Genomic DNA, 19,946 nt, shown 5'->3' with positions numbered 1-19,946 from the left:
GAACTAGGCAGAGGAAAAGACGGGCTAGTGAAGGAGAAATAGAGCTTCAGAATAGGTTTGCAGAGTTGGAAAATGAAGAAGGGGCTCAGCAGGTAGTCACTGAAGGTGACAGGGCAAGGAAGAAGAGAAGAGCGGTTAGTCCTATAGGAAAAGGGGAAGAGTTAATGGAGATTACACCAAATATGAGCCCCAGGAGGATACAGGATGGGTTAAAAAGGATTACAAGGGAGAATGGGAATGGAAAAAACTTGCAGCCAGAGGGAACAGGGGATAGACTGGAGAATAGCACCGTCACTAGGAAAAGGCAGGTCTATGTGATTGGGGACTCTTTATTGAGAAGAATAGATAGGCCTGTAACCAGAGCTGATCCAGAAAATAGGAGGGTGTGCTGTCTTCCAGGTGCTAAGATACGGGATGTAGACCTGAGGTTAAAAAGGATTCTAAAGGGAGCGGGAAAGAATCCCCTAATTATCCTTCATGTGGGAACAAATGATACGGCTAGATTCTCACTGGAAAGTATTAAGGGAGACTATGTTAGGCTGGGGAGGACGCTTAAGGAAATTGAGGCTCAGGTGATCTTTAGTGGGATTCTGCCTGTTCCTAGAGAAGGGCAACAAAGGTGTGACAAGATTATGACTATCAATAGATGGCTTAGGCAGTGGTGCTATAAGGAGGGCTTTGGGATGTATGGCCATTGGGAGGCATTCATGGATAGAGGACAGTTCTCTCGGGATGGACTTCATCTGAGTAGGGAAGGAAATAGACTTCTAGGATGGAGGCTGGCACAACTGATTAAGAGAGCTTTAAACTAGGAATTTGGGGGAGATGGTTGGGAGATGTCCAGGTAATCTCCACGCCAGAATTTAGCATAGAGTGGAAAGAAAATGAAGTAAGAGTGGATACAGCTGTAGGTAGGAGGAAGGGCAGTGTAGATACAAGTCTAATAGGTTATACTGGTAGTAAAATAACCGTGCCTAATAGGGTACAGAATGTGAGTGAGGCCAAACAGCAAAAATTAAGATGTTTGTACACTAATGCAAGGAGCCTAGGTAACAAAATGGAGGAACTAGAGTTACTGGTGCAGGAAGTGAAACCAGATATTATAGGTATAACAGAGACCTGGTGGAATAGTAGTCATGACTGGGCTACAGGTATTGAAGGGTATGTGCTGTTTAGGAAAGACCGAAAAAAAGGTAAAGGTGGTGGAGTAGCACTGTATATCAATGATGAGATAGAATGTAAAGAAATAAGAAGCGATGAAATGGATATGACTGAGTCTGTCTGGGCAATAATTAAATTGGGGAAGAAAACTATTAGAGCCTCCCCTGGGATAGTGCTTGGGGTGTGCTATAGACCGCCGGGATCTAATTTGGATATGGATAGAGCCCTTTTTAATGTTTTTAATAAAGTAAATACTAATGGAAACTGTGTGATCATGGGAGACTTTAACTTCCCAGATATAGACTGGAGGATGAGTGCTAGTAATAATAATAGGGCTCAGATTTTCCTAGATGCGATAGCTGATGGATTCCTTCAACAAGTAGTTGCTGAACCGACTAGAGGGGATGCCATTTTAGATTTGGTCTTGGCGAGTAATGAGGATCTCATAGAGGAAATGGTTGTAGGGGATAATCTTGGCTCAAGTGATCATGAGCTAATTCAGTTCAAACTGAATGGAAGGATTAACAAAAATAAATCTGCAACTAGGGTTTTTGATTTCAAAAGGGCTGACTTTCAAAAATTAAGGAAATTAGTTAGGGAAGTGGATTGGACTGAAGAATTTATGGGTTTAAAGGTAGAGGAGGCCTGGGATTATTTTAAATTAAAGCTGCAGAAGCTATCGGAAGCCTGCATCCCAAGAAAGGGGAAAAAATTCATAGGCAGGAGTTGTAGACCAAGCTGGATGAGCAAGCATCTTAGAGAGGTAATTAAGAAAAAGCAGAAAGCATATAGGGAGTGGAAGAAGGGAGGGATCAGTAAGGAAAGCTACCTTATTGAGGTCAGAATATGTAGGGATAAAGTGAGACAGGCTAAAAGTCAAGTAGAGTTGGACCTTGCAAAGGGAATTAAAACCAATAGTAAAAGGTTCTATAGTCATATAAATAGGAAGAAAACAAAGAAAGAAGAAGTGGGACCGCTAAAAACTGAGGATGGAGTGGAGGTCAAGGATAATCTAGGCATGGCCCAATATCTAAACAAATACTTTGCCTCAGTCTTTAATAAGACTAAAGAGGATCTTAGGGATAATGGTAGCATGATAAATGGGAATGAGGATATGGAGGTAGACATCACCATATCTGAGGTAGAAGCGAAACTCAAACAGCTTAATGGGGCTAAATCGGGGGGCCCAGATAATCTTCATCCAAGAATATTAAAAGAATTGGCACAAGAAATTGCAAGCCCATTAGCAAGAATTTTTAATGAATCTGTAAATTCAGGGGTTGTACCATATGATTGGAGAATTGCTAACATAGTTCCTATTTTTAAGAAAGGGAAAAAAAGTGATCCAAGTAATTATAGGCCTGTTAGTTTGACATCTGTAGTATGCAAGGTCTTGGAAAAAATTTTGAAGGAGAAGGTAGTTAAGGACATTGAAGTCAATGGTAAATGGGACAAAATACAACATGGTTTTACAAAAGGTAGATCGTGCCAAACCAACCTGATTTCCTTCTTTGAGAGAGTAACAGATTTTTTAGATAAAGGAAACGCAGTGGATCTAATTTATTTAGATTTTAGTAAGGCGTTTGATACTGTGCCACATGGGGAATTATTAGTTAAATTGGATAAGATGGGCATCAATAGGAAAATTGAAAGGTGGATAGGGAATTGGTTAAAGGGGAGACTACAACGGGTTCTACTGAAAGGTGAACTGTCAAGTTGGAGGGAGGTTACCAGTGGAGTTCCTCAAGGATCAGTTTTGGGACCAATCTTATTTAATCTTTTTATTACTGACCTGGGCACAAAAAGTGGGAGTGTGCTAATAAAGTTTGCAGATGATACAAAGCTGGGAGGTATTGCTAATTTAGAGAAGGACAGGGATACCCTACAGGAGGATCTGGATGACCTTGTAAACTGGAGTAATAGGAATAGGATGAAATTTAATAGTGAGAAGTGTAAGGTCATGCATTTAGGGATTAATAACAAGAATTTTAGTTATAAGCTAGGGACGCATCAACTAGAAGTAACGGAGGAGGAAAAGGACCTTGGAGTATTGGTTGATCATAGGTTGACTATGAGCTGCCAATGTGATATGGCTGTGAAAAAAGCTAATGTCGTCTTGGGATGCATCAGGAGAGGTATTTCCAGTAGGGATAAGGAGGTTTTAGTACCGTTATATAAGGCACTGGTGAGACCTCACCTGGAATACTGTGTGCAGTTCTGGTCTCCCATGTTTAAGAAGGATGAATTCAAACTGGAACAGGTACAGAGAAGGGCTACTAGGATGATCCGAGGAATGGAAAATTTGTCTTATGAAAGGAGACTCAGGGAGCTTGGCTTGTTTAGCCTAACTAAAAGAAGGTTGAGGGGAGATATGATTGCTCTCTATAAATATATCAGAGGGATAAATACCAGAGAGGGAGAGGAATTATTTAAACTCAATACCAATGTGGACACAAGAACAAATGGATATAAACTGGCCACTAGGAAATTTAGATTAGAAATTAGACGAAGGTTTCTAACCATCAGAGGAGTGAAGTTTTGGAATAGCCTTCCGAGGGAAGTAGTGGGGGCAGAAGATCTATCTTGCTTTAAGATTAAACTCGATAAGTTTATGGAGGAGATGGTATGATGGGATAACATGGTTTTGGTAATTAAATATTCATGGTAAATAGGCCCGATGGGTTTTTAGATGGGGTAAGATCCAAGTTACCCGGGAAAGAATTTTCTGTAGTATCTGGCTGATGAATCTTGCCCATATGCTCAGGGTTTAGCTGATCGCCATATTTGGGGTCGGGAAGGAATTTTCCTCCAGGGCAGATTGGAAGGCCCTGGAGGTTTTTCGCCTTCCTCTGTAGCATGGGGCACGGGTCACTTGCTGGAGGATTCTCTGCTCCTTGAGGTCTTCAAACTACAATTTGGGGACTTCAATAGCACAGATATAGGTGTGAGGTCTTTTTTAGGTGTGGTGGGTGAAATTCTGTGGCCTGCGTTGTGCAGGAGGTCGGACTAGATGATCATAATGGTCCCTTCTGACCTAAATATCTATGAATCTATGAATCTATGACTCCTTTCCCCGTCATGTTGTTCTCCCAGGGGATCCTGCCCATCAGTTCCCTGAGGGAGTCAAAGTCTGCTTTTCTGAAGTCCAGGGTCCGTATTCTGCTGCTCTCCTTTCTTCCCTGTGTTAGGATCCTGAACTCAACCATCTCATGGTCACTGCCTCCCAGGTTCCCATCCACTTTTGCTTCCCCTACTAATTCTTCCTAGTTTGTGAGCATCAGGTGAAGAAGAGCTCTGCCCCTAGTTAGTTCCTCCCCCACTTGCACCAGGAAATTGTCTCCTACACTTTCCAAAAACTTCCTGGATTGTCTGTGTACCACTGTATTGCTCTCCCAGCAGATATCAGGGTGATTGAAGTCTCCCATAAGAACCAGGGCCTGTGATCTAGTAACTCCCATAGTTGCTGGAAGAATGCCTCGTCCACCTCATCCCCCTGATCCGGTGGTCTATAGCAGACTCCCACCACGTCATCACCCTTGTTGCTCACGCTTCTAAACTTAATCCAGAGACTCTCAGGTTTTTCTGCAGTTTCATACTTGAGCTCTGAGCAGTCCTCCTGCTCCCTTACATACGATGCAACTTCCCCACCTTTTCTGCCTTGCCTGTCCTTCCTGAACAGTTTATATCCATCCATGACAGTACTCCAGTCATGTGAGTTATCCCACCAAGTCTCTGTTATTCCAATCATATCATAATTCCTTGACTGTGCCAGGACTTCCAGTTCTCCCTGCATGTTTCCCAGGTTTCTTGCATTTGTGTATAGGCACTTGAGATAACTTGCTGTTTGTCCTGCTTTCTTAGTATGAGGCAGGAGCCCTCCCCTCTCACGCTCTCCTGCTCGTGTTTCTTCCCGGTATCCCATGTCCCCACTTACCTCAGGGCTTTGGTCTCCTTCCCCCGGTGAACCTAGTGTTGATGGCACTCTTCCCTCTGAATCAGCATTGTCCAGTGCCCCAGTGGGGTATTGTGTTGTCTGAAGTGCTGACTTTTGGCTGTGACATAAAACAGGCCCTGAGCACTGATCACCCTAAAATACGCCCACGTGCTGTTTCAAAGAGTTGAGCTGTTGAATCCTGACCCAGTTCCAGGGTAGGTAATTCTATTCTGCATCCCTACACTGCCTGCTAGCCCTGCAAATACCTATTTTTCTGGGCAAAGTGAAGTCCCCTCCTAACAATGTTTAAAACTGTAGTCCAGCTATGCAGCAAGAGGCCTGCTTCCCTTACCAAGTAGGAGCTGGGTGGCTGATGTATAACTTCAGAGCACTTTTGGAACATCCAAGGTGAAAGGCGGTAGACAGGGGTGGACAAACTACTTCCCAGCCTGTGAGCCGTTTTAAGCCGGCCTGCGAGCCACACCATGCCACTTGGCCCCGCTCCAGCACTCCAGCAGAGGTGCTGGGTGGGGGCCAGACCACGCAGCTCAGCCCCACTCCGGTGCTCCAGCCAGGGCATTGGGTCAGGGGCCAGACCACGTGGCTTGGCCCTGCTCCAGCCAGGGTGCTTGGTCGGGTGCCGCACCACATGGCTCCTGGAAGCCGCAGCATGGCCCCGCTCTGGCTCCTACATGCTCCAGTGGGAGCTGCAGGGGCATTGCCTGCAGATGGGGCAGCATGCAGAGCCGCCTGGCTGCGCGTCTGCATAGGAGCCGGAGAAGGGAGCTGCTTGAGGTAAGCCTGCATCCCCTGAGCCTCTCCCCACACCCTAACCCTCTGCCCCAACCCTGATCCCCCTCCCGCTCTTCAAACCCCTTGATCACAGCCCGGAGGACCAGCCTGCACACCAAAACTCTTATCCCCCACCCCACCCCAGAGCCTTCACCCCCAGCTGGAACCTGCACCCCTTCCTGCACCCCTGCCCCAGCCCTGATCCCCCTCCTGCCCTCTGAACCCCTCGGTCCCAGCACAGAGCACCCTCCTACACCCCAAACTCCTCATCCCCAGAGCCTGCACCCCCTCCCACACCCCAACGCCAATTTTGTGAGCATTCATGGCCTACCATACAATTTCTATTCCCCAATGTGGCCCTCGGACCAAAAAGTTTGCCCATCCCTGCACTAGTGCAAGGCAAGTATTGTTATAACCAGAGAATCATGGAACTGTAGAGGCAGAAGGGACCACAAGGGTCATCTAGTCAAGATGCAGGATTTGTTGTGTCTAAACCATCCAAGACAGATGGCTACCCAGCCTCCTTTTGAAAATCTCCAGTGAAAGAGCTTCCATGACCTCCCTAGGCAGTCTGTTCCATTGTCCTACTGTGTTTACAGTTAGGAATTTTTCCTCAGATTTAATCTATATCTGCTAGGCTGTAGTTTGAACCCATTGTCCCTTGTTCTGCCCTCTGTGGTAAAAAAGAACAACTTTTCTCCACTTTTTTATGCCAGCCTTCATATCCCCCCTTAATCTCCTCTTTTCCAAACTGAAAACCCAGTTCCTTCAGCCTTTGCTCAATCGACTTGTGTTCCATACCTCTGATCATCTTTGTCACTCCCCTTTGGATCCTTCCCAGTTTTTCTGCATCCTTTCTATACATTGGTGACCAAAACTGGACACAGTACTCCAGCTGAGTCCTAACCAGCACTGAGTAGAGGGTACTATCACTTCCGTGACTTACATGCCATGCCTCAATTAGTGCAACTGAAAATTGCATTTGCTTTTTTTGCAACAGCATTGCATTGCTGACTCATGTTGAGGTTGTGATCCACCACATCTCCCAGATTCTTCTTAGCAGTGCTGCTGCCAAGCCAGTTTTCACCCATTCTGTATTTGTGCATTTGGTTTTTCTTCCCCAAGTGTAGCACCTTACATGTGTCTTTGGTGAATTTCATTTTGTTGTCTATAACCCAGTTTTCCAATTTATCAAGATCCCTTTGAATTTTAGCTCTACTGTCCAAAGTGTGGGCAACCCCCCCCCAGCTTTGTGTCGTCTGCAAATTTGACCAGTATGTTCCCTATGCCTACATCCGGGTCATTAATAAAGATGTTAAATAACACCAGACCCACATCAGACTCCTCATGGAACCCCACTTGAGACCTCCTTCCACTCTGACATCATTCCAGTAATAGTGACTCTTGGTTTGTGGTTGTTTAATCAATTATGTATCCATTTAATGGTAATTCCACCAAGCCCGCATTTCTCCAACTTACTTATCAGAATATTCTGTGGGACTGTGACAAAAGCCTTGCTGAAGTCTGAGTATGTTATGTCCACCGCATTCCCCCATCCACCAAACCAGTTACCCTGCCAAAGAAGGAAATCAAGCTGGTTTGGCATGATTTGTTCTTAGTAAATCCATGCTGGCTGGTAGTGATCACCCCTCCATCCTCCATTGCTCTAGTAGCTTCCCAGGTATTGAGGTAAGGCTGACTGGTCTATAGTTTGTTCCCTGGCTCCTCCTTTCCCCCCTTTTTAAAGATGGGCACTATGTTAGCTTTCTCCAGTGTCTGGGGACCTCTCCTGTCATCCATGAGTTTGCAAATGATTGCCAGAAGCTCTGAGATTTCTTCAGCTAACTCCTTCAGCACCCTGTGGTGAATAACATCAGGCCGTTGCATCCTAATGGAGAGGCCCAGGGGATGAATGTGCCTGGGGAATGAATGGACCTCTCTGTCACAGAGATGGTCAGGAGTGAAGTTTACTGGAGAGATGGTGTGAGGGGCGCCTGTGGCTACCCAACAGCACCAGTTATGTGCCTAAAGAGAGGGCTTCATTCCAAGGGCTGCTGCTCCAGCACTGAAGGTGAAAAATCCACCTCCCTGTGCTGCAGACAAGCTGCATGTCCTTTAGGTTGGAATAGCAGCTGCTCCCATGCACCAGTGGCAGGTGAGTATAAGGCCACCGGATGTGTACTTTCATGGCTTGTTCCTCTGCCAGCTATTGGTAGCAACCTCTGCTTCAGTCTGTTCCAAGCCTGTGCAAAGACGCTTCCAATTGGCAGGCAGAACCCACTTTGTGGCTGGCTGCTTGTACTCTGCTCATGCTTCAAGGTATAAGCTGATCACCTGGGAGGTTCAGGAAGGAATTCTTCCCCACTTCACGTAGAGGACTGCATGGTTGTCTAGATGCCAGAGACAAGGAGGCAGATTAGATGGATCAAGGCAAATCCTATATTCTCAAAAAGAAATCTAAACCACATTTGTACCAGCTTTTCAAGTGCTTCAGGGTCAGGCCTCTCTGACAAACCTAGAATATGGACTTTGTTGTTTCTCAGTATTGTTTAACCCACAGGGGTTAGATCCATTAAAGCCAATGCCTCAATCTGGGCCAGTGTGCCCTTGGGGTATTCTCCTGAGGGAAGGGTAGATGGTGGCACTGCTAACCTCTCTCAGGGATTGTCTGATCGAGGTGGGGAGCAGGTTGGTCACAGACAGGGTGTAGCGGGGTGGTCACCCTACTCTGGCCCTGAAGGGGTTAAAACTGCTCTGGGAGAGGGCTGCTTGGGGGAGCCAATAGTAAAAGCAGCCCTGGAGAGGGCTGTGGCTGGGAAAAGCTAGGCTGATTGGGGGGAAGCAGCCACAGCTGGGGCCATGCCCCAGTCAGGCCACAACTGGCCCTATAAGAGGCCTGTGAGCCAGAAGCTGAAAGAGTTTCACTCTAGCCCTGGAGTGGGAAGGGCTAGCTGCCTGGGGGTAAGGTACCTGAGGTGGAGCTGTGCTGGGGAAGGGCAAAGGGAGCTGGGGAGCTCCAGCCTGGTCAACCCCCAGGCTGCAGGCCTTGATGAAGGCCTACAAAGGTACTGGGGCTGTAGAGGGCAGCCTGGGAATAGGAAGAGGCAGCTGGTCCTAACCCCTTGCCAATGATGAGTGGCCATTACACAGCAGTCTGCTCCAAAAAGAAAAGGAGTACTTGTGGCACCTTAGAGACTAACCAATTTATTAGAGCATAAGCTTTCGTGAGCTACAGCTCACTTCCTCAGATGCATATCGTGGAAACTGCAGCAGGCTTTATATATACACAGAGAATATGAAACAATACCTACTCCCACCCCACTGTCCTGCTAGTAATAGCTTATCTAAAGTGATCATCAAGTGGGCCATTTCCAGCACAAATCCAGGTTTTCTCACCCTCCACCCCCCCACACAAATTCACTCTCCTGCTGGTGATAGCCCATCCAAAGTGACAACTCTTTACACAATGTGCATGACAATCAAGTTGGGCTATTTCCTGCACAAATCCAGGTTTTCTCACATCCCCCCCCCACCCCCATACACACACAAACTCACTCTCCTGCTGGTAATAGCTCATCCAAACTGACCACTCTTCAAGTTTAAATCCAAGTTAAACCAGAACATCTGGGGGGGGGGGGGTAGGAAAAAACAAGAGGAAACAGGCTACCTTGCATAATGACTTAGCCACTCCCAGTCTCTATTTAAGCCTAAATTAATAGTATCCAATTTGCAAATGAATTCCAATTCAGCAGTTTCTCGCTGGAGTCTGGATTTGAAGTTTTTTTGTTTTAAGATAGCGACCTTCATGTCTGTGATTGCGTGACCAGAGAGATTGAAGTGTTCTCCGACTGGTTTATGAATGTTATAATTCTTGACATCTGATTTGTGTCCATTTATTCTTTTACGTAGAGACTGTCCAGTTTGACCAATGTACATGGCAGAGGGGCATTGCTGGCACATGATGGCATATATCACATTGGTGGATGTGCAGGTGAACGAGCCTCTGATAGTGTGGCTGATGTTATTAGGCCCTGTGATGGTGTCCCCTGAATAGATATGTGGGCACAATTGGCAACGGGGTTTGTTGCAAGGATAAGTTCCTGGGTTAGTGGTTCTGTTGTGTGGTATGTGGTTGTTGGTGAGTATTTGCTTCAAGCTTTCTTACAACTACAATACCCACCTGCAGAAGTAAAGAAACAGATTGATAGAGCCAGAAGAGTTCCCAGAAGTTACCTACTACAGGACAGGCCTAACAAAGAAAATAACAGAACGCCGCTAGCCGTCACCTTCAGCCCCCAACTAAAACCCCTCCAACGCATTATTAAGGATCTACAACCTATCCTAAAGGATGACCCAACACTCTCACAAATCTTGGGAGACAGGCCAGTCCTTGCCTACAGACAGCCCCGCAACCTGAAGCAAATACTCACCAACAACCACATACCACACAACAGAACCACTAACCCAGGAACTTATCCTTGCAACAAACCCCGTTGCCAATTGTGCCCACATATCTATTCAGGGGACACCATCACAGGGCCTAATAACATCAGCCACACTATCAGAGGCTCGTTCACCTGCACATCCACCAATGTGATATATGCCATCATGTGCCAGCAATGCCCCTCTGCCATGTACATTGGTCAAACTGGACAGTCTCTGCGTAAAAGAATAAATGGACACAAATCAGATGTCAAGAATTATAACATTCATAAACCAGTCGGAGAACACTTCAATCTCTCTGGTCACGCAATCACAGACATGAAGGTCGCTATCTTAAAACAAAAAAACTTCAAATCCAGACTCCAGCGAGAAACTGCTGAATTGGAATTCATTTGCAAATTAGATACTATTAATTTAGGCTTAAATAGAGACTGGAAGTGGCTAAGTCATTATGCAAGGTAGCCTGTTTCCTCTTGTTTTTTCCTACCCACCCCCCTCCCCATGTTCTGGTTTAATTTGGATTTAAACTTGAAGAGTGGTCAGTTTGGATGAGCTATTACCAGCAGGAGAGTGAGTTTGTGTGTGTATGGGGGTGGGGGGGGGGGGATGTGAGAACCTGGATTTGTGCAGGAAATAGCCCAACTTGATTGTCATGCACATTGTGTAAAGAGTTGTCACTTTGGATGGGCTATCACCAGCAGGAGAGTGAATTTGTGTGGGGGGTGGAGGGTGAGAAAACCTGGATTTGTGCTGGAAATGGCCCACCTGATGATCACTTTAGATAAGCTATTACCAGCAGGACAGTGGGGTGGGAGTAGGTATTGTTTCATATTCTCTGTGTATATATAAAGCCTGCTGCAGTTTCCACGATATGCATCTGAGGAAGTGAGCTGTAGCTCACAAAAGCTTATGCTCTAATAAATTGGTTAGTCTCTAAGGTGCCACAAGTACTCCTTTTCTTTTTGCGAATACAGACTAACACGGCTGTTACTCTGAAACCAGTCTGCTCCAGTGAATGGGGGTTTGATGATGACTGGCAGTAGCCACTGAGAAAAGCTGGGTTTAGAGGGTTGGGGGTTCCCCAGGGAGGGGACACCCAGAGCAAGGGGGTACTGCTGGGGCAGAGCCCTGAGACAAAGGGCATCGGGGTCTGGGAGGGACAGGGGGCCAGTGTCAGGCGAGACACCAGCCTGCAGAGGGTGCTCCGTATGCTGGAAAAGAGCTAATTCCCAGAGGACCAGGAGGAGGTGCCACGTCAGTGAGTCATCGACTTCGCTATACAGGACTCTATAGGAGCCTGGTTAGTGAAGGCTGCTGCGGAGATGTGCAGAATCAGGACATCTCCCAGCCCCCGTGGATACACCCCTTCCTTCCTGACCACCCCTTTTGGAGCAGGGCTGGCCCTCTTTACTCCTCTTGGTGGAGAGGCAGTTGCAGCTGCTTGCAGCACCATAACCCCTCCACGTCCTGGCAGACTTTCTGCTGCCTCCTCTAGTGATGCCAGATCCTGGGGTGAATCTGGCCTCTTGTCTTCACATTGTTGACCAAGGATGGTGTTTGGAGTAGTTCTAAGCCTCCCCCAAGTACTTGCTGATGTGTATTCATAGAATATCAGGGTTGAAAGGGACCCCTGAAGGTCATCTAGTCCAACCCCCTGCTCGAAGCAGGACCAATTCCCAGTTAAATCATCCCAGCCAGGGCTTTGTCAAGCCTGACCTTAAAAACCTCTAAGGAAGGAGATTCTACTACCTCCCTAGGTAACGCATTCCAGTGTTTCACCACCCTCTTAGTGAAAAAGTTTTTCCTAATATCCAAGTATCCCTGCTCTTTCCCTTCCAGCTGTGATCCTGACTGTGGCCGACAAAATCACCAAGGAGGTGCTAGTGAGCTACAAGATTCCGGTGAGGTATCTCCGATCGTTCCACCACTACCACTTGAGACTGGTGCTGGTGAGCATTGGCCAACTAATTTGCACCCTGAGACATGTGGGTATGGGGGAGTCAAATTGTTTCACTGCCACTCCATTCATCCATCGGGCGGGCAGGCAGGCTGTCTGTCAGTCTCCACCTGGTGTGCCTTGTCTTATACTTAGATTGGCAGCTTTTTGGGGCAGGGACTGTCTTTTGTTCTGTGTTTGCGCAGCTCCTAGCACAATGGGGTCATGGTCCGTGATGGGCTCCTGGGGCTTACCGCAATACAAATAATAAAAATTCGCAATCATAAACGTACGCTGCACATATCCCGTGGTATCTAATTCCAGGCTCGTAAACAAACAGACTTGCCAAAATTTGCTTAGTTTCAGTTGGCTGAGGTCAGGTAAAGGAAATCTTGTGTAACAATTGTAATCCCCACTGGGAAGCAATTTAGGATTTTCAAAGTCTCACAAGTTGGAGAATGCACTAAAGGAAACCAGCAAAAAAAGCGCTCCTGGGGCCTCTTTGAAAGAGAGAAATGATTTGGGTGGGGGGGTTCTTGTGGAAATGGGTGCATTAGGAAATAATGGAAAAATGACATCAAACTATGAAGTGTCCTTTCTAACTTGGTCTCCTGGAAGACAAGAAGACAGGTGAAGCTGAGGTTTACAAAGGTGCAAGCAAATCCCAGCACTCTACCCCTTCCTAGTGCTGTCCTTCCAAGGACACCAAAGGGCTTTATGAATATTAATTAAATAATCCCTAGCTCTCATCATTAGATCACAAAGAGCTTTATGGAGGAGGTCAGCATCCTTCTCATTTTACAGATAGCTCCCCTCTCTGTGCCTCAGTTTCCCTAATTGCCCAAGGTCACTCAGCAGACCAATGGCAGAGTCAAGACTAGAGCCCAGGTCTTCTGCATCCCGTGTTTGTAGACACAGGTTCTCAGACAGGTGTACCGAGAACTCGCTGGGGATCCATGGAGAGCTGGTCCTTTGTGGTTGGCTCCTTTGCATGTTTCCAGCTGATATTTTGCAGTAAACAAAGCTAAAATATAGTGCTTAGAGTGGCCAGACAAAGTGCATGACTGGAGCATTTTTAAAAGCTCTACATTTTTCAAGAGTGGCAGCGTGGGACTTTGTCCCCACTGAACAGCATTAGGAGCTGTTTATTGCTGTGTTAGTGAGTTTCTCTGTGAAAAACCATGACTGTTATTCCGTATGCCATTCTCCTAATTTACATAGTGAGTGACTTTGCTGTCGTGCAATAGGGTGGGCGTATCGATGGAGTAATAACTATTAGCAGGTGCTGCCAAGAGGTACCTTTATGTGCTCTGTGGTGGTGAGTTTACATAGGGATTAGTTTTCTGCACTGGTTTTTCTCATGATTTATTAATGACCTCTATTAGTTATGGTGGAGTTTAGGGAGGAGTAAATTGTTGTGGTATATCTATTAAAGAACAGTGTGACTTATCAGCACATTCTGCTGAGACCTCTTCTTTCGATTTACTTTGTCTCATGCACACACGCCAGTTGCAGTATCAAAATAGGGTTATTCATTTACACAATCAAGGGCAGTCAGACTATTATCTTCCAGGGACAAAAGAGGACCTCGTTTTCCTCCTCGAACTGGAACATTGATCTGAGTCCCTCTTGTTCCCCTTAGCATAGTCAAGAAGATCTTTCTCTTATTCTGGATCTCAAGTTTGTCAGAATCTTTAGAACCTTTCAACCTGCCCCAAGCCTGCTCTGGGATGTCCGCTAGAATTAAAATCAGAATCGGGTTCATAGCTACATCAGTAGCACATCCATCGTTTGAAATTTCAAGGGTGGAAATAAAGGTAACAACTTCTGTAGCTTGGCAAATTTCTGTGCTTTCCTGCCAGGCATTTGGTTTTGGACCAGAGATGTTGAGGGCATACAGTTAGAATTCCCAAGGAAGGCACAGGAATAAGGATAAGGAGGGTTGCTAGATTATTGTGAGGATGGGGCAATTAAGGGACTCAGCATGTGAGGGTAGCAGTAACTGGGCTAACAAAGATTACTTATTGCAGCAGTGAGAGGACTGTTTGCATCACTGGGGCTGTTATGCCAGCGATCTCTGTTCACCCTGGTGCTCTAATGGTGGGGACTGGCACAGAGAAAAGCCACATAGTGGTTAGCCTTACTCAAAGCAGGACTAATATGCATGATGGTGACATTGCCCATGCACTTCTGGGATCATTTGTGGATGCCTGGTGTACAGTGTACAACAAGGTTGTTGTGAGGGCCAGATAGCTCTGCTGTGTATGTGCCTGGAGAGATTATTGTAAGTAACCTTGCCCAAGGTCACATAGCTAGTGAGTATCAGAACTGGGGCTGGCACTCTGATGGACTGTGCTTGTTCTACACCCTAACCACGAGATGCCCAGCTCCAGAAAGACTAGCCTGGCACAAGCCTAGCCATTTTTTGTGAGTTAAAGTTGCATCTTCTGAAATATCAGATATTTACACAGCCATCAAGGGATCATCCTGTTTTCCTCTCAAATGAGCCTTGTTCCCGTTTTCAGACCCATTGCAGACTCTCAGAAAAATACAAAACATAAAAATGTGGGTGCCATGCTTCATTGTTTGAATGACTGGCAGGAAGGTCCCAATTAAGTTTCACAGGTAACGCTAGGTGGAACAGAGGCCTGACAAAATCACTTTGCCCCAGCCAAAAATTCACACCCTTATCAGCTGATACAAGTGTGTTTCCTCTTCTCCATTTCTCCCCGCCATCCCAAGAAGGATCAGGAAGCCAGTGGCCATTGTGTATGCAGATTATTAAATATTTAAATACAAAAGCAGAACGATTTATTATATTGATCTTACTGGAAAGGCTCCCGAGGACAGTGAGCTTTAATTATCACTTGCTGCTTTATTGTCAGTTATGACAGCTCTGTGCCACCACACCGCAGCCCAGACTGTTTATATACACAACGCTTCCTGTTTTATAGTCTGGCACTCATTCTACACTGTGGTTTTGTCTTCTCCTCAAACAGCCAAGGAAGAAGGACCCCTTGGGGACAAGTCTATACGCTACGGTTGTTCGTAAAGGCAGCCTCATCCCACGTTATGTTGGAATGAATTACACCGGCTTGGAGGTAAGGCCTGTGCCGGGAAAATAGGAGAGGGATGGATGGTGCTGAGGAGGGATGCCAGCATGGCCCACAATAGGAGCAAGGTGTCTGCATTAGTAGCAATTAGCAACCCTCATAAGGTATGGTTTAGCTGAATGACTAAAATCTAAGTTATCTTCAAACTATCTGATCTTTCAGTGAGACCTGTTAATAACCACCACAGGTATGATTAACTTTCTAGCTAATATAACAGTATATTTATTTATATATATATATATATATATATGAGGGACCGAGATCTCACAAGGAGAGTAGGCTGCAGTTAGCAGGTAGCCTTCAGCATAGATATCACCATTCTTCCTTTCTCCAGCTAAGCTAGAAATACCTGGAGAACAGGCCTTTCTAAGGACCAGCGTAAACCTCACCACCTTCCTCTTCAAGGACCAGGTGCACATCTTCATTCTTGCCTGCTCTGGTATAAACACAAAGTGGCATGTCCAAATATTAAAAACCCTACCAAAACACTCCACTGCACACCCAGTTCTCCCCCAGGGGAAAGGATGGAGGGGAGTAAACGACACATGACAGATGTGAGTCACATCACCTTAATACAAGGTGCTCAGATGCTACAGTGATGTGGTGGCATAAAACCCTATATAGAATAAAATAGAATTCTATATTGATGTCTCTGGTCCTGTCCAGAGCTTGGAAGATAAGAGGCAGTTAACTGCTTAAAAATGCCTTTTACTTATGTTATATGAAGTTTTCCTAATGTTGAGTTTAGTTCAGTTTGAGGTTTTTGGTCAAAGATTTGGGTTTGATGCTTCTTTTATCATAGAATATCAGGGTTGGAAGGGACCTCAGGAGGTCATCTAGTCCAACCCCCTGCTCAAAGCAGGACCAATCCCCAATTCAATCATCCCAGCCAGGGCTTTGTCAAGCCTGACCATAAAAACTTCTAAGGAAGGAGATTCTACCACCTCCCTAGGTAACGCATTCCAGTGTTTCACCACCCTCCTAGTGAAAAACTTTTTCCTAATATCCAACCTAAACCTCCCCCACTGCAACTTGAGACCATTACTCCTTGTCCTGTCCTCTTCTACCACTGAGAATAGTCTAGAACCATCCTCTCTGGAACCGCCTCTCAGGTAGTTGAAAGCAGCTATCAAATCCCCCTCATTCTTCTCTTCTGCAGACTAAACAATCCCAGTTCCCTCAGCCTCTCCTCATAAGTCATGTGTTCCAGTCCCCTAATCATTTTTGTTGCTCTTCGCTGGACTCTCTCCAATTTATCCACATCCTTCTTATAGTGTGGGGTCCAAAACTAGACACAGTACTCCAGATGAGGCCTCACCAATGTCTAATAGAGGGGGACAATCACGTCCCTCGATCTGCTCGCTATGACCCTACTCATACATCCCAAAATGCCATTGGCCTTCTTGGCAACAAGGGCACACTGCTGACTCATATCCAGCTTCTCGTCCACTGTCACCCCTAGGTCCTTTTCTGCAGAACTGCTGCCTAGCCATTCGCTCTCTAGTCTGTAGTGGTGCATTGGGTTCTTCCGTCCTAAGTGCAGGACCCTGCACTTATCCTTATTGAACCTCATCAGATTTCTTTTGGCCCAATACTCCAATTTGTCTAGGTCCCTCTGTATCCTATCCCTGCCCTCCAGCGTATCTACCACTCCTCCCAGTTTAGTATCATCCGCAAATTTGCTGAGTGCAATCCATACCATCCTCCAGATCATTTATGAAAATATTGAACAAAACCAGCCCCAGGACTGACCCCTGGGGCACTCCACTTGACACCGGCTGCCAACTAGACATGAAGCCATTGATCACTACTCGTTGAGCCCGACAATCTAGCCAACTTTCTACCTACCTTATAGTGCATTCATCCAGCCCATACTTCCTTAACTTGCTGACAAGAATACTATGGGAGACCGTGTCAAAAGCTTTGCTAAAGTCAAGAAACAATACATCCACTGCTTTCCCTTCATCCACAGAACCAGTAATCTCATCATAGAAGGCGATTAGATTAGTCAGGCATGACCTTTCCTTGGTGAATCCATGCTGACTGTTCCTGATCACTTTCCTCTCATGTAAGTGCTTCAGGATTGATTCCTTGAGGACCTGCCCCATGATTTTTCCGGGGACTGAGGTGAAGCTGACTGGCCTGTAGTTCCCCGGATCCTCCCCCTTCCCTTTTTTAAGGATGGGCACTACGTTGGCCTTTTTCCAGTCATCCAGGACTTCCCCCGATTGTCATGAGTTTTCAAAGATAATGGCCAATGGCTCTGCAATCACATCCGAGAGCGCTAAAGGACTTGGCGGATGCAGTGCATCCGGACCCATGGACTTGTGCTCATCCAGCTTTTCTGAATAGTCCCAAACGAGTTCTTTCTCCAGAGGGCTGGTCACCTCCTCCATGCTGTGCTGCCCAGTACAATAGTCTGGGAGCTGTCCTTGTTCGTGAAGACAGAGGCAAAAAAGCTTCTTTTTTGTGTTTAAGATCAGCAAGGATTTCACTGTGAAGCCAAGCTGGTCGCCTGCCATATTTACTGTTCTTTCTACACATTGGGATGGTTTGTCCCTGTAACCTCAAGAAGGATTCTTTAAAATACAGCCAGCTCTCCTGGACTCCTTTCCCCGTCATGTTATTCTCCCAGGGGATCCTGCCCATCAGTTCCCTGAGGGAGTCAAAGTCTGCTTTTCTGAAGTCCAGGGTCCGTATTCTGCTGCTCTCCTTTCTTCCCTGTGTCAGGATCCTGAACTCGACCATCTCATGGTCACTGCCTCCCAGGTTCCTATCCACTTTTGCTTCCCCTACTAATTCTTCCCGGTTTGTGAGCAGCAGGTGAAGAAGAGCTCTGCCCCTAGTTAGCTCCTCCCCCACTTGCACCAGGAAGTTGTCCCCTATACTTCCTGGATTGCTCTCCCAGCAGATATCAGGGTGATTGAAGTCTCCCACAAGAACCAAGGCCTGCTATCTAGTAATGCCCATAGTTGCCGGAAGAAAGCCTCATCCCCCTGGTCCAGTGGTCTATAGCAGACTCCCACCACGACATCACCCTTGTTGCTCACGCTTCTAAACTTAATCCAGAGACTCTCAGGTTTTTCTGCAGTTTCATACTTGAGCTCTGAGCAGTCCTCCTGCTCCCTTACATACGATGCAACTCCCCCACCTTTTCTGCCCTGCCTGTCCTTCCTGAACAGTTTATATCCATCCATGACAGTACTTCAGTCATGTGAGTTATCGCACCAAGTCTCTGTTATTCCAATCACATTATAATTCCTTGAATGCCAGGACTTCCAGTTCTCCCTGCTTGTTTCCCAGGCTTCTTGCATTCGTGTATAGGCACTTGAGAGAAGTCGCTGATCGTCCCTCTTTCTTAGTATGAGGCAGGAGTCCTTCCGTCTTGCGCTCTCCTGCTCATGCTTCCTCCTGGTATCCCTCGTCCCCACTTACCTCTAGGCTTTGGTCTCCTTCCCCCGGTGAACCTAGTTTAAAGCCCTCTTCACTAGGTTAGCCACCCTGCTTGCCAAGATTCTCTTCCCCCTCTTCGTTAGGTGGAGCCCGTCTCTACCTAGCACTCCTCCTTCTTGGAACACCATCCCATGGTCAAAGAATCCAAAGCCTTCTCTCCGACACCACCTGCATAGCCATTCGTTGACTTACACGATTTGACGGTCTCTACCCAGGCCTTTTTCCTTCCATGGGGAGGATGGACGAGAACACCACTTGCGCCTCAAACTCCTTTATCCTTCTTCCCAGAGCCATGTAGTCCGCAGTGATCCACTCAAGGTCATTCTTGGCAGTATCATTGGTGCCCATGTGGAGAAGCAGGAAGGGGTAGCGATCCGAGGGCTTAAGTCTCGGCAGTCTCTCTGTCACATCATGAATCCTAGCTCCTGGCAAGCAGCAGACTTCTCTGTTTTCCAGGTCGGGGCAGCAGATAGATGACTCAGTCCCCCTGAGGGGAGAGAGTCCCTGACCACCACCAGCACCACCCGCCTCCTTCTCTTGGGAGCAGTGGTCGTGGAACCCCCATCCCTAGGACAGGGCATCTCATGCCTTCCAATCGGCAGGGAACAGGAGACTCTTCCCTCAGATGTATCCTCTAGTCCACTCTCTGCATTAGTACCTGTGGAGAGAACATGAAAATGGTTACTTACCTGTATCTGTGTTGCTGGTACATGGACGCTCCCTTTTCTTCTTCTGGAGGTCACATGCTGCCAAATTTCTTCACTGTCCGCGCAGTGCAGCCTGCTCTGAATCTTCAGCATGTTGTGTCCATAGAAGCATATCCTGACGTCTGTCCAGGAAATCTTCAGTTTCACTTACGCAATGCAAGGTCGATACCTGTTGCTCCAGATCTTGAATCTTCTCTTCCAATATGGAAACCAGCTTGCACTTTGTACAGACAAAGTCGCTTCTGTCCTGTCGAAGAAAGACAAACATGGCACATCCAGTGCAGGTCACAACAGCTGAACACTCCCCATCCATATTACCTTCCTTCTACAAGCTTCCTCAGGAGTTGTAGTAACTACTCAGAGAAGCCAGCAAGATATAAGCCTCAGTGGGCTCTCCCCAAGTGAAC

At 46.6% G+C, this 19,946-nt stretch overlaps 1 protein-coding gene across 1 annotated transcript in view; it reads left to right on the top strand.

Annotated features, from left to right (window-relative positions):
* Positions 1-19,946, top strand: part of LOC311526886 (coiled-coil domain-containing protein 33-like) — a gene marked incomplete at its 5' end in the record, with an annotated part of 412,533 nt that overhangs the window by 176,094 nt on the left and 216,493 nt on the right. Inside the window, 2 exons of the mRNA XM_084640352.1 lie at positions 12,170-12,279; positions 15,266-15,367. Of these exons, the coding sequence (XP_084496478.1) occupies positions 12,170-12,279; positions 15,266-15,367 (212 nt within the window). The remainder of the gene's footprint in view (positions 1-12,169; positions 12,280-15,265; positions 15,368-19,946) is intronic.

This window comes from Lepidochelys olivacea, assembly GCF_965140295.1.
Source record: "Lepidochelys olivacea isolate rLepOli2 genome assembly, chromosome: 10".
In the NCBI taxonomy this organism is placed as follows: Eukaryota; Metazoa; Chordata; order Testudines; family Cheloniidae; genus Lepidochelys; species Lepidochelys olivacea.
Note: the sequence above shows the minus strand (reverse complement) of the source record. Positions and strands in the feature narration are given on the sequence as shown.